Source organism: Geotrypetes seraphini, chromosome 2, assembly GCF_902459505.1.
Source record: "Geotrypetes seraphini chromosome 2, aGeoSer1.1, whole genome shotgun sequence".
Lineage (NCBI taxonomy): Eukaryota > Metazoa > Chordata > Amphibia > Gymnophiona > Dermophiidae > Geotrypetes > Geotrypetes seraphini.
Window position 1 is genome coordinate 95,605,562 of NC_047085.1, and position 14,192 is coordinate 95,619,753.

Below are 14,192 nucleotides of genomic sequence, written 5' to 3' on the forward strand. Positions count from 1 at the left end.
ACCGGCAGTTACATTGGCTACCGATGGAAGCACACATAAAGTTTACATTCGCCTGCTTCTGCTTTAAAGCGCTAAACGGACTTGCCCCTAAATACATAATTGACCTTTTCTCCTTCTCTGCCAACAGACACAAGAGAAGCTCTCATTCCTACTTCGTTTCCCCCCCCCCCCCCACAGTTAGAGGTTGTAAACTGAAAAAATACCATGAACACCTTCTTTCACATTAAGCAGCATTGTGGGGTAAAGACCTAGATCAACTGCATTCGCCCACTACTTATGAGGAATTCAGAAAACGTCTAAAAACTCAACTGTTCCTAAAGTATCTAGACAACTGACCCACTCATCTTCTTTCTCCTCCATAGTGATTCCTCTGTCCTATTAATCTCTTTCTCCTCAACAACGCATTTCTGGTCCTATTAACTCTCCTCTTCCCCCCTCTTAAATTCAATCAATTTGTACCTCGCTTAATCTATTGTAAACCGCATAGAACTTAACGGTATTGCGGTATATAAGCTGTTATTATTATTATTATTACTAACATGTTAGCATATGGCAATGTACTGTAACTGCACAAACCGAGTAGAACAGTATAGTATAGATCTACTCTCTGTTCTCTAACCTTTAATTTAAGGTGATTACTGCTTGTAGCCTCTGCAGAAAGAGCTTAATAGGAAGTCTATAACTGCCCCTCCCACACACCTGCCACTTGTGTGCCTAAATGTACGGAATACCAGCATTTTCATGACTAGGGGACACTCGATGAAGTTACAGAGAAATATTTTTAAAACCAATAGGAGGATTTTTTTTTCACTCAGAGAATAGTTAAGCTCTGGAACGCCAGAGCTTGTGGTAAGAGCAGATAGTGTAGCTGGTTTTAAGAAAGGTTTGTACAAGTCCCTGGAGGAAAAGTTCATAGGCTGTTATTGAGAAAGACATGGGGGAAGCCACTGCTTGCCCTGGATCGGTAGCATGGAATAGTGCTACTCCTTGGATTTTGGCCAGGTACTAGTGACCTGGATTGGCCACCGTGAGAATGGGCTACTGGGCTTGATGGAACATTGGTCTGACCCAGTAAGTCTATTCTTATGTTATTATAAGTAAGTTCAGTGGCATAGTAAATGGGGTGCTAGGGGGAGAAGGTCAGTTTGTCCCAGGCGTGGTCTTCCTAAGGGTGTGGCACCCCTCCTCCTCTCTACCCCCGCTCCTCTCCTTGCCGCGTGCCCCTTGGCTTTCCCCATACCTTTTTTACTTCCCCAGCACAAGGTTGCCAGTAGTCAGATAAGTGCCAACATGCAAGGATACTGTCTCTATAATAAAGTCATTCAATTCTGTGCACCTATGAAGGATTGCACAAAGTACAGAAAATACAAACATCCCACAGAAGCCAAGCAATTGAAGTGGAATGGGAACCAAAACAGGCAAACCATAGGGACAATATTCAATAAGCTCTTTATTATGAAGATTTACAAGCAGGATTGGATTCACAACTAGGACTCAACACAAGCTGTGTTTTGGCTGAAAGCCTTCATCAGGAGTCCAACAAATATCTAATCAAAGCAATATGGCCAGGCATTGCACAGCCGCAGTCAGCATTGACCACGGGGGTTAGCCGGGCTTCCTCTTGGCAGCTGAATATTGACCCATTTTCCCCTACTCAGTCTTTGCCAGATTCTGATCTTTCATAATCAAGCCTATCTCTATGGTAGTAGTTTTCAACCCAGGCCTTGGCTCATACCCAGCCATTTCGAAATATCCACAATGAATATGCATGAGATAGATCTGCAAACAAAGGAGGCAGTATATACAAATTTATCCCATCCATATTCATTATGGATTTCCTGAAAACCTAACTAGTTAGGCGCTCCAAGGAGTAGCTTGAGAGCTCTTGCACTATGGAGTCTCTTTTCCGCTGTACAGTCACAACACACAGCCTCAGAAAATATTTTTACAACCTACAGTGAATTTGACAACCTAGCCACTCTCTACATGTTCCTGAACTCTGAGTATGTTATTATTTGCTTTTGTTCTCTCTATGACTGACGATATTGTTAAATTTTTACTAATTTTTTGACTATCCTACAAGGGGGTGCTCAAAAGTTATCAGCCCAAACAAGGAGAGAAGGAAGTGGATATGGTTCAATCAATGATCTGAAACAATGTCAAAACATAGAATTTTGTTTCTGCCAATTGACACTTAATGAAATAAGAAAACACTCTTTTCAGCTATAGTGGCAAAATAACACTCAAAATTTAGGAAGTTAATGGTTGGGCTGAAAAATTTCAGCACCCCCTTGTAGCCTCCACCTACTAATCCATCCTATCCCTCTGAAACCCAGGAAAGAAATACATAGAAGTTGTATTGCTTTCCAGTTTAGTATTCTGCTGACATAATTAGCCATGGGATCTGGAAGAAGTAAGATTGGAATAGGAAAAGATTGGAAGAAATAAGATTGGATAGGAAAAGTTTCAACATGACTGGTGAAGTGATTCCTGTTATTTAACTGTCCCTTTCTGAGGTGGGTCTACTGTGTCTGGCCAAGACAACAATGTTTTTCTGGTCTCATAGACTATAATGGATACAAAAAACAAAATAAAATAAATTATCTATAACACATAGAAACAAATAGTGGGTCAGAATTTTGGGGTCCATATTCAGCCTTTGGCAGTGTTTTTTGTTTTTTTTTAAATTATATCATGAGCAGATTTAGAACCACCTATTCAGTGCCAGGCCACATTTAGATAGCTGTGTTAAATATCAAGTACATTAGCAGCCCCTCTCTTCCCATTTCCGACTCAAAGTTCTGGAAGTGTAGCAACACATAACATACCAACTGCGGCAGTCGTGTAGCTAAGTGCTATGGGTTGGGGAAAGACCTGGTGACCTACCCCATAAAACCTTCACCATGAAACTCTAAGGATCAGAATCAATATGCTTCAAATATGGTGCTCAACAGTGCTCCACTCCCCCCCTCTCCCCCCCCCCCCCCCGAGGCTACATAGCAACATTCAAGTGACTGATGAAGAGAAATGGTGGACCTGAAATAATCAGGACAAGGATGATGTGAGAGGGGCGTGCAGCCATAGTGAGCATGGACCAAATATGGAAGTGCAAGGACATCTCAGTCACCATCAAACAAAGGCTGATCACTGCCATTGTGTTCCCAATCACGACATATGGCTGTGAGACATGGACACTCAAGAAAGCAGATAGAAGAAAAATTGACGCCTTCGAACCATGGTGCTGGAGAAGACTTCTAAAAATCCGATGGATAGCTAGGATCACCAACAAAGATGTTCTTGATCATATAAACCCAGAGTTGTCCCTGAAAGGCAAAATTACCAGACAGAAACTGGCCTATTTTGGGCATGTGATGAGTGCAAATTCACTAGAAAAGGAGGTGCTACTCAGAATGGTCAGTGGTAAAAGGAAGCAGGGAGACCAGAGGCCTTTTGGTTGGATATCATCAAGAATGGCATGGGAATGAATATTAAGCATTTGAAAGAAGCCATGGAAAACAGGGAAGTATGGCGAGGACTGGCCTACAGAGTATCCAAGGGTCAGACATGACTAAATGCAAAGTTGTAGTAGTAAACTAAACTAAATTAAAACTTAGTTTTATAGACCGGGTCTTCAACCAAAACGAGCTCGACTCAGTTAACAGTGAAATAAACATAAAATTTTTTAAAAGGAGTAAATTAAAATGACTTAATTTCCAAAATGTTTAGTAAGCAGGAAATCTTTCAGGGCTTTCCGGAATGAAAGGAAGGGGCCTAAACTTCTCAACACAAGCGGTAGGTCATTCCAATGATCTGTTAATTTAAAAGTGAAAGAATGATTAAATCTAAAAGTTATGTTTTTACCCCTAAGGGAAGGAAATGTAAGTTTTAATTTTTGAGAACTTCTGGCAAGATGAGATCTATGCACATTCCAATCTAAAGGAACCAGAGTGATAAAGATGCCAAATAGAATATTAAATGCAATACAAATGCACTTGAATTGAATTCTAAGATACACAGGAAGCCAATGTAGTTCCCTAAGCAGCAGGATTACGAACATTTCTGGTTCAGGTACATCACTTACATCTTCTTTTGTAAAGACCGAAGCAAAAAATTCATTCAGTTTCTCCGCCATGGCCTTATCCTCTCTGAGCACCCCTTTTACTCCTTGATCATCCAATGGTTCCACGGATTCTGTCACAAGTTTTCTGCTTCTGCTGTACCTAAAAAATTTGTGTGTTTTTGCCTCTGTTGCATTCTTTATTAGCTTTCATATTCTTTCTTAGCTTTCTTTACCAATGCTTTGTATCTAACTTGCCTGTGCTTGTGTCTCTTCTTATTTTCTTCATTTGGATCCTTTTTCTATTCTTTAAAGGATTTTCTTTGGCTCTAATAGCCTCTTTCACTTCACCTTTTAACTCATTTCCTCTTCTTTCCTCCTTTGCTGATACATGGAATACATCTGGTCTGGGTTTCCATTATGATATTTTTAAATAACATCCATATCTGGTTTACAGTCCTAACCTTTACAAATGATCCTTTAAGCTTCTTTTTAACTATTTTCCTTATTTTATTATAGTCACCCTTTTTGAAAATTAAATTACATTACATTACATTACATTACATTAGTGATTTCTATTCCGCTTGTACCTTGCGGTTCAAAGCGGATTACATAAGAAGAAGCTGGACATTTCCAGGAGGGTACGTGACATTTAGGGTAAGACATAGTAACAGAATGAGTATAGACTTGGTAACATTGGATGAAAGCAGTTATATTACATTACATATCAAATCTTTTTCCAGGCGTTTGTAGGTAATATGAATCGGTAGGATGAATTAGGTGTTTTTTTTTTTTTGTTTGTTTGTTTTTTGTTTTTTTTTGGTCGGTTGAGGATATGGTGTCAGGGAGTGGGTAACCTGGTCGGTGTATGTAGAAGAGGAGATTAGGTGTTTTGAATATGCTTTTTGAAAAGTAGCGTTTTGATTTCTTTGCGGAATGCTTTGAAGTCAGATGTTGAGGTTAACAATCTGGTTATGGAGGGTTCGAGTTTTGCTGCATGCGTTGCTATGAGGTTATCGTAAAGCTTTTTACGATGAGTGCCTCTACATTAGATTTCTTTTGCGACGTCACTCCCAGTATCAGCTCAAATTTGATCATGTTATGATCACTGTTTCCCAGAGGACCCAACACAGCTAACTGTCACTAGTGTGGATAGCACACATGTATTTACTGTCACCTAAATAGAAGGTGGTAAGGCCATCACACTGACAGTACATGTTCTGTGTTTTAAAGTGTTTTCTGTTATTGAAAAAGACATGGAGGAAACTGCTTGCCCATGATCAGTAGCATGGTTTAGGTTTTGGCCAGGCATTAGTGACCTGGATTGGCCATCATAGGTCTGACCCAGAAAGGCTATTCTTATGTTCTTATGTATAGGAACATCCTCAGAATGCTTTCAACAATATACAGATTTTACATTTACTTCACAATAAGCTGGACTCTTGTTGTCTGGTAAATACAACAGTTTAGTTAAAGGACTGCTTATTTTGAAGACTTTTCTTTTCTCAAGTAAAATGTTTGCTAAACAATTAAGGAAAAGTACAGGCCATTATGCTCAATTCATCATGCAAAAGTGTGGGGGTTTTTTGTATATGCGTTGAGGTGGCTTTGAAGGCCAGAATAATACAAATCATGCCTTTTTTATTCTAACTCAATTTAGTTTCACTGTTCTACCACTTAAGAGTAAAACCTTACAGCACAATGCTCAGCTTAATTGGATATGCATTATTAAAATTGCATATCCTGTAGTTACAAGGTGAAGTCTGCCTTTACCAGTCAATTTGATTTATACCTGATCATCCAATGGTAATTCGCAAAAGGCTGGAATATATTTTGCCCATTCCACCAGGACCAACAGCTGCTGCTTCATAGATTCAGAGACATCACTAATGCTGGCAGTTTTCTTTATATTTATGTCAGCATTTGCACCAGAGCTTGAAACAGTGATCTGTCCAATGGAATATAAAGAGACTATATTAAACTCCCACTCAAAAGTGGTATTTCATTGGTTGAAACTCTTTTTAAGCAAATCTCACAGAAGCAATCATGCAAATAACTAAGAACATTCTATGGAATTACTGAGACCTAAAACTTGCATGCATATTACTACATGGTAGACATAGTGATTGGTGCTGTATATTTCTCTGCAATAATCTATAACATTGTCTTTTTTATTACAAACCATTAGATTCTAAGAGGATTTTCAGGCATGAAAGTCTTTAATATGCAGTAACTTTTCAATATCATAAATGAACCATTTTAACAAAAATGTATATTTTTTTTCATACTTCAAATCCCAAAGATGAAAAACAGCCAAAAGAATGCTACAGTACATAGGAGGTCAAACAAGTAATAAAAATGAAGTGATAATATCTTTCTACAGTTTGTTAGTGAGACCTCATCTGAAGGAATTCAAGGTAATTTTATATCACTGCATCTATAGATTAGGTGTCCAGGAGTCAGCCTGCTCCACCCATTCCCACCCCAGTCCTTGGATGCATCTAGTCCTTTCGTAGATTCAAGATATCCACAATGAGTATTCATGAGTTAGATTTGCATATAATTGAGGCAGTGAATGCAAATCTATCTCATACATATCCTGAAAACCCGATGGAACTGTAGGGGTGCCATGAGGACTGGGTTGGGAATGGCTGATCTATTCTATAAATGAAAGCAGATGCCTACCTTCCTTTATAGAATACTTAAATTACTAGATTCATGCATACCTTTGCATTTAGGCTAGGAGCACTTAAGTCAGCCATTGAGCTGGGGTGTGTGCTTTAGTGCAGTTTCTCTCAACTTGGTCCTGGAGTACCCCCTTCCAATCAAGTTTTTAGATTATCCACATTGAATATAGATAAACTTGTTTTGCATATACTGCTTCCATTATTTGCAAATTTATTTCATGCATATTCATTGTGGATATCCTGAAACCTGACTGGCCAAGGGGTACTCCAGGACCAAGTTGAGAAACACTGCCTTTGTGCCTGTGATACATGCATGAGTTCTAGCATTCTATAGAGTGATCATGTAAGTCCTGTGTTAGTTCAGCATCATTGGCTGCCAGTTTATTTTAGAATTTGGTTTAAACTTGTATTTACTGTGTATAAATAAAGTTGTGCAGCCTGGGAAGCCAGAAGTGGGCATCCCTCCTGCCAATCTCCAATGGGGGGGGGGGCTATTAGGTGGTGTTAGGCAGGAAGGAGTGGGCATCCCTCCTGCCAATTTTGGGGGGTAAATGTGGAGGGTCCTCTGCTGCAGCCAGCTCAGCTAGTAATTTGCATGCAGGGGTATTTTACTCCCGTTCAGCTGAGCTAGCAGGATTCTCCAAAGCGTGGTTACAGGGAATCCTGCTGGCTCAGCTGATCAGGGATTCCCATGCTGCGATCAGCTCAGCCAGCCACGTCTACTTTTAAGATATGAAATGTAGGCCAGCATTTTGCAGGCTTACATTTCAGGCATCTGTTGCAGCTCTATGGAGAAACTTAGGGCCACAAACTCACCCACAAACTCACCCAAGGCCACTTCTGGGTGAAACCGCGCCCATGCCCAGCCCGGGGCGAGTTTAGGTTCCCTATGTGTATCCCTAGACCCATAACAAATGCCTATAGTGTAGGCATCCTGCCTCGGGGAGCTTTTATCTAATAATGTGCATCCCGATTGTCTGCCAGATGGCAGTGGGATGCCTACTGCCACCTACAATTAGGATACCCATTTGTAGAATCAGCCCCTTTATGTCTAGTGGCACCCATTACCCTTATGACAAGTAACAAAAGCCTGAGGGTTCCATAGTAGTTGAAGGCATTCCAAAAACAAAGGTGAAGACTGTGGAAAACAATGTTCTTGAAACAATCTTTATTATTGTAACAATAAAAGCAAATACATCTACAATCTACTGTGAGGAGTAGCTGTCCGGATTGAGGGCAGCGGACCAATCAATCCAGTCATCTACTTCTCACAGTAGATAGTGGAAGTATTTGCTTTTATTGTTCCAATAATAAATATTGTTTCAAAAACATTGTTTTCCACAGTCTTCGCCTTTGTTTTTGGAACCCATTAACCATCAACATGACCACCCCCCCTGGGCCCTTCAAAAATGTTAGCAACTTGTTTTCCCACCCCTCCACCCAAGATGATCCTTTATTCCCCAGTCCTTGTTGGCATCCTGAGCTAATCCATCCTCCCACAGAATGTCACTTCTACCTCTAATCCCCCATAACCTCTTTCCCCAAACCTCCCACAATATTGTTGGTTTCTAGGACCCCTCTCTCTCCCCCAATCTAGTCATCAACATAATATACCTGATGTCTAGCACACCTCTGCAGCAACCCTCCTCATCCCAGACACCAGCTATAATGTACCTTTCAAAGAGGCAGGCACTCCTGCCCTATGCAGTCAGTTTGCCAAATAAGGGAATATTTCACTTATTTGGTAGACTATTTCCATAATATCAAATAAAGGATACACCACATGGGGCAGATGATGGCACAGAGGCCGGAGTGAGTAGGCATCACTTCTGCCTCTTTGAAAGTTTGTAGTGGGGAGGTTCTAGGGGTCCAAGTAGTTGTAGGGGGGATATTTTTATGGTGTTCAACAAAAGGAGTGTCAGTGCAGGGAGGGAGTAGCCTAGACACCAGGAATAGTTTTGGAGTGTTAGGGTGAGGGGGTTATTCCAGGGAGGAGGGAGATCAGCTTATATTGGGATGCCAACAGGGATGGGCAGTGTAGTGGATTCATCTCAGGTGGGACACTGAGGGAATCATAGTGCTGACAATTTTGGGGAGGAGTCAGAGGAGGCAATTAGCTTTTGTGCCCCAATGCAGAACGCGAGCCAACCCTTCTACACCACCTCAGACCTGGTGTAAAATCTTGTACAGTGCTTACTGTGAAATAAGCTCTGTACTTCTCTGCATTGGCAGAATATGTAGTAGCAGGAAAGGGATTTGTATACTGCCTTTTTGTAGTTTTACAACCACACTCAAATTGGTTTACATATAGGTTTATACAAGCATTTTCCCTATCTGTCCTGGTGAGCTCACAGTCTATCTAATGTACCTGGGGCAGTGGAGGATTAGGTGACTTGTCCAGGGAGCAGCATGGGATTTGAACCCACAACCTCAGGATGCTGAGGCTGTAGCTCTAACCACTACGCCACACTCTCCTATAGACACACTCTCCTAATAGACTGTGCACCAATGTCTACTGCATTAGCTAAATCTCACATGTACCTAAATCTACATCATACAACTGGTAACCTGCAAGCATGCCTGACAACCCTTATGAGCCGAACATACTCTTCAAAACTAGTCACAAATATATTAAGGTAGTCCAACAAAGAGGCAGTATGTCCTATACCTTCTTTATGGTCAAGTGGATTACCATGTCAGTTAAAACACTTTTCTCGTATATTTTTTCATTTAACTCAAACCAAGTTAAAATCTCCTTGGTTCAGGTGTGGCTGTGAATTATTCACATCTTTATAGTAAGGATGTGGTGCTATTCATGCAGAATCCCGTTGTAGATTTGTAGTACCTGATGAGAAAGAGATTCAGCTTGTGACAATGTGTTAATAGAGGTCATGTTGCGGCCTTCAAATGTATTTCTTCTTGTACTTATCCGATCTCGCTCATTCTGAACAGCTATAAAAATATAATTATATAATTTGATTATAGACATTGCTGCTCCAAATTGTCTGCAAATCATTAGCAATCATTTATTGAATGTATAGAATTTCAGGAAATGTATATTAACCCGATTAGGAAAAATAGATGCTTAAGTATGAAATAACTAACAGTAATGGTTGATATGGCGTCAGTTAAACTCTCACAAAAGCTTAAATATCAAATAAAATAACTTCAGTACTGTCAATATAGCATCTTGCTATAACTTATTTGAAATTAGTGGCACCTCATTGATAGACTGAATTGATTTATTAACCAATGGTAACTACGTTGTTAGTGGTCATCATTTTTAAGATGGTATAAATGGGGCAGAAACAACCAGAGGTTCATGATCCCCTATGGAGATCCCCTATGGAGAGCCCTAAATCTTGAGTTAGGCTCTTAGAGGGTGGGTGCAAACAAGGAACTTGTATTTCATCTTTGGGTTTTGGGCAGGACCTTCAAAGTGGGCAGGGTTTTTAAAAAAAGAGAAGGTTCTTAATTTTTTTAGATATAGCACTGGAGGAGGGAAGGGCCCACTGACTGTAGGGATATCTGGCCAGTTTAGCGTTTCCATATGGAAATTGTGAATAAGTCTTCTAAAATAAGCCCCCATAATGTAATTGTCATTGTAGAGGTGTCCTCTTCAGCCACATAACATTCTAGCTCACTGGGATCAGGAAAGGTTTTGGCATTCTACAGTACATCACCTTCATCCGTAATGGCTAAAGAAAATATGCTACTTTGCCTCCATGGCCTTGAGCCACTGCCTTTGTTCTATGAATTCCTTGCATTTATCTACTTTTGTTTTGATAAAAATCCTATGAGTTTAGGATTTTGTGGTCTTCTCATTGCAATCGGGGTGTAACTTTCACCTTAGCTAGGATCTCAGGAACTTATGGGAATCACAAGATCTTAACCACAGAGGACTTTGGGTTATTTGATTAGGCCCAGAACAGGAGAGACTTCAAGGGGCTCTTTCCACACCAAACAGCTACCGTACTGTAATTGAACTGGAGATGCAGAATTTATGAAAGGAGCTCTTCAATGAAGTATACAGAGTTAAAGTCTTTACTCTTTTCAGGAATACTCGTTGCCTGAAAATTACTTTATTTCTATGATTTCTGTTGCCAGCATTCTCCAATAGATTACTAATTTCTACCACAATTATAGAATTTTATTAGTTATTGACTGTATCCTCTAAGTACACAATAGGGGACTCCAGCCTTCCAATCTCATCAGGAATATGTAGAGGTTAGCTATAAAAAGAACTACCTCTTTTATTATCTATTGTAATTACTAAATCCCTCCAAAACATATTTGAGACTACATGTGATGCAGAAGCACTAGTACTGTGCTATGTTAGTTTAGCATCTATCATTGAGTAGTAAGGATATGTGATATTTCTTTTTTATTATTATTTATCAAATTTTGAAATTACTATTCACAAGTACTCACTTGCTAAAGAAACATGGAAAGAAAAAAAATACTTTAAAATCCAGCATATTTCCAATAGAAATAACATACTTCTTCTATATTAGACCACAACCAAATGAACAAGGAAAGGAATCATTAAAGGATAAGGCAATCCAAAATTAGTAATATCATTAAAGTAAGGTTATAACAATCACCAGCAGTAATTTTTATATACCAATACCCTGTAATACCCTTAAACCTTAAGCTATTTTCCTAAGATCTATAAAGGCTTTCAATTGTTCAGGAACAAAAAAGATATATTTTAAACCTCCCAGGGATGCCAAACATTTACAAGGATAAAGGAGCCTAAATGTGGTCCCTAAATCCAAGGTCTCTTGTCTATATGCAAGAAAAGATTTTTATCTTTCCTGTGCAAAGTAATCATGGATGTTCTGGGAGTTGCCAATGGTGCAAGCAAAGTATTTGGTCAGTTTGGTAGGACCCTTGTACGGGGAACAGGATAGTATCAAAAAGCAATACTGAGTGTAATAGTAGTCATGTTGAAGTAGCAGGCAGATTAAGATCCACCTGATAGAACATAAATCTAGGATTGTTACAAAGTCTGAACAAGCCCCTATAGTGACACACTGGCTGGAAATTGGTCACAGTATAAAAGATCTTAGATGGCGTGTCATTGATCAGATCACAGTAGGGTGGGAGGGTGGTGATCTGGAAAGATTTCTTAATTACCGCGAGCAGAAATGGATTTTTGAGTTAAGAGCTGTCAGCCCTATGGGGCTGAACGCTGAGATAGAATGGATGATGTTGTTTTGAATGTGGGAGGGTTTTGCATGGAGAGCTCTGTGATTAGATGAATGAGAGTTGACTTTATATTTAACTGTTGTACTGAGATGACGACGCCATATTAGAACAGCACGGAGAGTGTGGTGGTCTGATGTAAATGGTGAGAATATGTATATATAGATTTATTTTGCTGGATTATTTAACTTTTTTAGTTAGATTTTCTGTTAGTTCTTTTCAAATGGGTCTTCATATTTATTATAGGGGACTTTCCTTGAAATGGCTAATAGCAAAATGCAAATTCTCGTCGGAGTCCCTCTTTGCTGATAACTAAGATAAGTGCTCACTGGCATAATCTATATATATAAAATCGGAGGTATGTATGTGTGTATGTGCCGCGATCACGCAAAAACGGCTTGACCGATTTGAACGAAACTTGGTATGCAGATCCCTCACTACCTGGGATGATATGTTCTGGGGGTCTCGCGGCCCACCTGCACACATGGGCGGAGCTACAAACATAAAATCAGATTTCACCCATTCATGTCAATGGAAAAAATGTAAAAAGCTGCCATTCTCACAGTAATTCAAAAACGGCTTGACCGATTTGAACGAAACTTGGTATGCAGATCCCTCACTACCTGGGGTGATATGTTCTGGGGGTCTCGCGGCCCACTTGCACACATGGGCGGAGCTACAAACAGAAATTCAGATTTCACCCATTCATGTCAATGGAAAAAATGTAAAAAGCTGCCATTCTCACAGTAATTCAAAAACGGCTTGACCTATTTGAACGAAACTTGGTATGCAGATCCCTCACTACCTGGGGTGATATGTTCTGGGGGTCTCGCGGCCCACAACTCTATGTTGCTTGCTCAAGGGTGGGTTCACCCAAGAATTTATATGTTCTTGCTCCAGGAGGTGAAACTAAAAATGTTGTTTATAATCACGTTTTGCGTTAGTTTTATTGTATTCATTTTGTCAAATATTTCACATTATAATTTGAATATTGTACTTTTTATTAAGCTGTAAAAAAATAATTTCATTCACCACTATAAAGTATCTTTATTTGAATCCATTTACAGTGTTATTGCTATAATTAAATACCCGTGCAACACCGGGGCATCAGCTAGTACTTTATAAAATGCATGATTAAGTTTGACCGATGAGGAGGTTTGCTACAGAATACTCGAATTGTACATGAAATAGATAATTTGAGTGTAGCCCTGAGGTCAATTGAAGAATAGAAGACTATGAGAAATCTTCAAGATGTGAATGAATGATGAAATTATTTATTGAAGCATATTAGAAATTGAAAAAAATTGAATACAATGGTTTTGATTTCTATTTTAAGAGTGTTGCAATTTTGGAAAATTAAGTTATCAGCTTCACTCAAAGCTATTTATATTATATATAGGAGGCTAAGTATTTGGTGTTTTATTGTGTGTTATATATCTGTGATAGATATTGAGTTGGACTCCTGATGAAGACTTTCTGCTGAAACAGCCTGTTCTGAGTCCAGTATGTGCATTTCTACAATAAAGAATTGATTGAACTTTGTTCCCTTCGCGTGCCTGTTTTAATTCCCTCTCCATTTTGTTTACCAACCTATAACATAACACTTCCATTTAGGTAGCCTAATAAAGTGCTGCAAATATAGGCACAAATGTTTGCAACAGATTTATGGCTTATATTAATATATGCACCAAAATCCAACATTCAAAATATGTCCTGAATTCTGATGGAACACCAGGGGCTGCAGCGTTCCGGATTTGCAGTTGTCAGTGTTTGGTTCCAGTGCAAGTTAATTGCAGCTAAGTGTGATTTCTTCTATATTTTTACAGTTCTTTGGGACTTGAAACAGTTTTTGTAACAGTGTGGATTTCACAATTGTTGCCTTTGGGAAGCTGGTGTTCTATCTAAGAAGGGGGGAGGGGGGTCCCTTCAGGCTACAACAGTGCTTCACTGGTGTTCTATCACCATTCAGGACATATTTTGAATGCTCAATTTAAATGAAGTTACATCAGGAAAAGTGGAATTGTTTTTTGTTTTTTTTTACCAAAGGAGACAAACTGAGGTTTTTTCTCCACTTTTCACAGTTTGTGCCTAGAAGATAGGGGTATGACTGGTGTTGTGAAGCCATGTGGTTTGGGGGGGTCCCCTCCATATTATATATAGGACATATATATTAGTACGTGGAGTGATTGTGTGTGTCCATTCCTTAGGTTTATTTGGTGATTTCAACTACCCCAATATTT

General features: G+C 39.4%; 1 protein-coding gene across 8 annotated transcripts in view; it reads right to left on the bottom strand.

Moving 5' to 3' along the window:
- The window catches only part of HNF4G (hepatocyte nuclear factor 4 gamma), a 162,189-nt gene that overhangs the window by 59,982 nt on the left and 88,015 nt on the right, over positions 1-14,192 (bottom strand). For all 8 annotated transcript variants that reach the window (XM_033933469.1, XM_033933471.1, XM_033933467.1 and 5 more), the window contains exons 4-5: positions 9,590-9,696; positions 5,850-6,005 (exon numbers count right to left, since the gene is read on the bottom strand). In XM_033933469.1, coding sequence (XP_033789360.1) covers positions 5,850-6,005; positions 9,590-9,696 — 263 coding nt within the window. The remainder of the gene's footprint in view (positions 1-5,849; positions 6,006-9,589; positions 9,697-14,192) is intronic.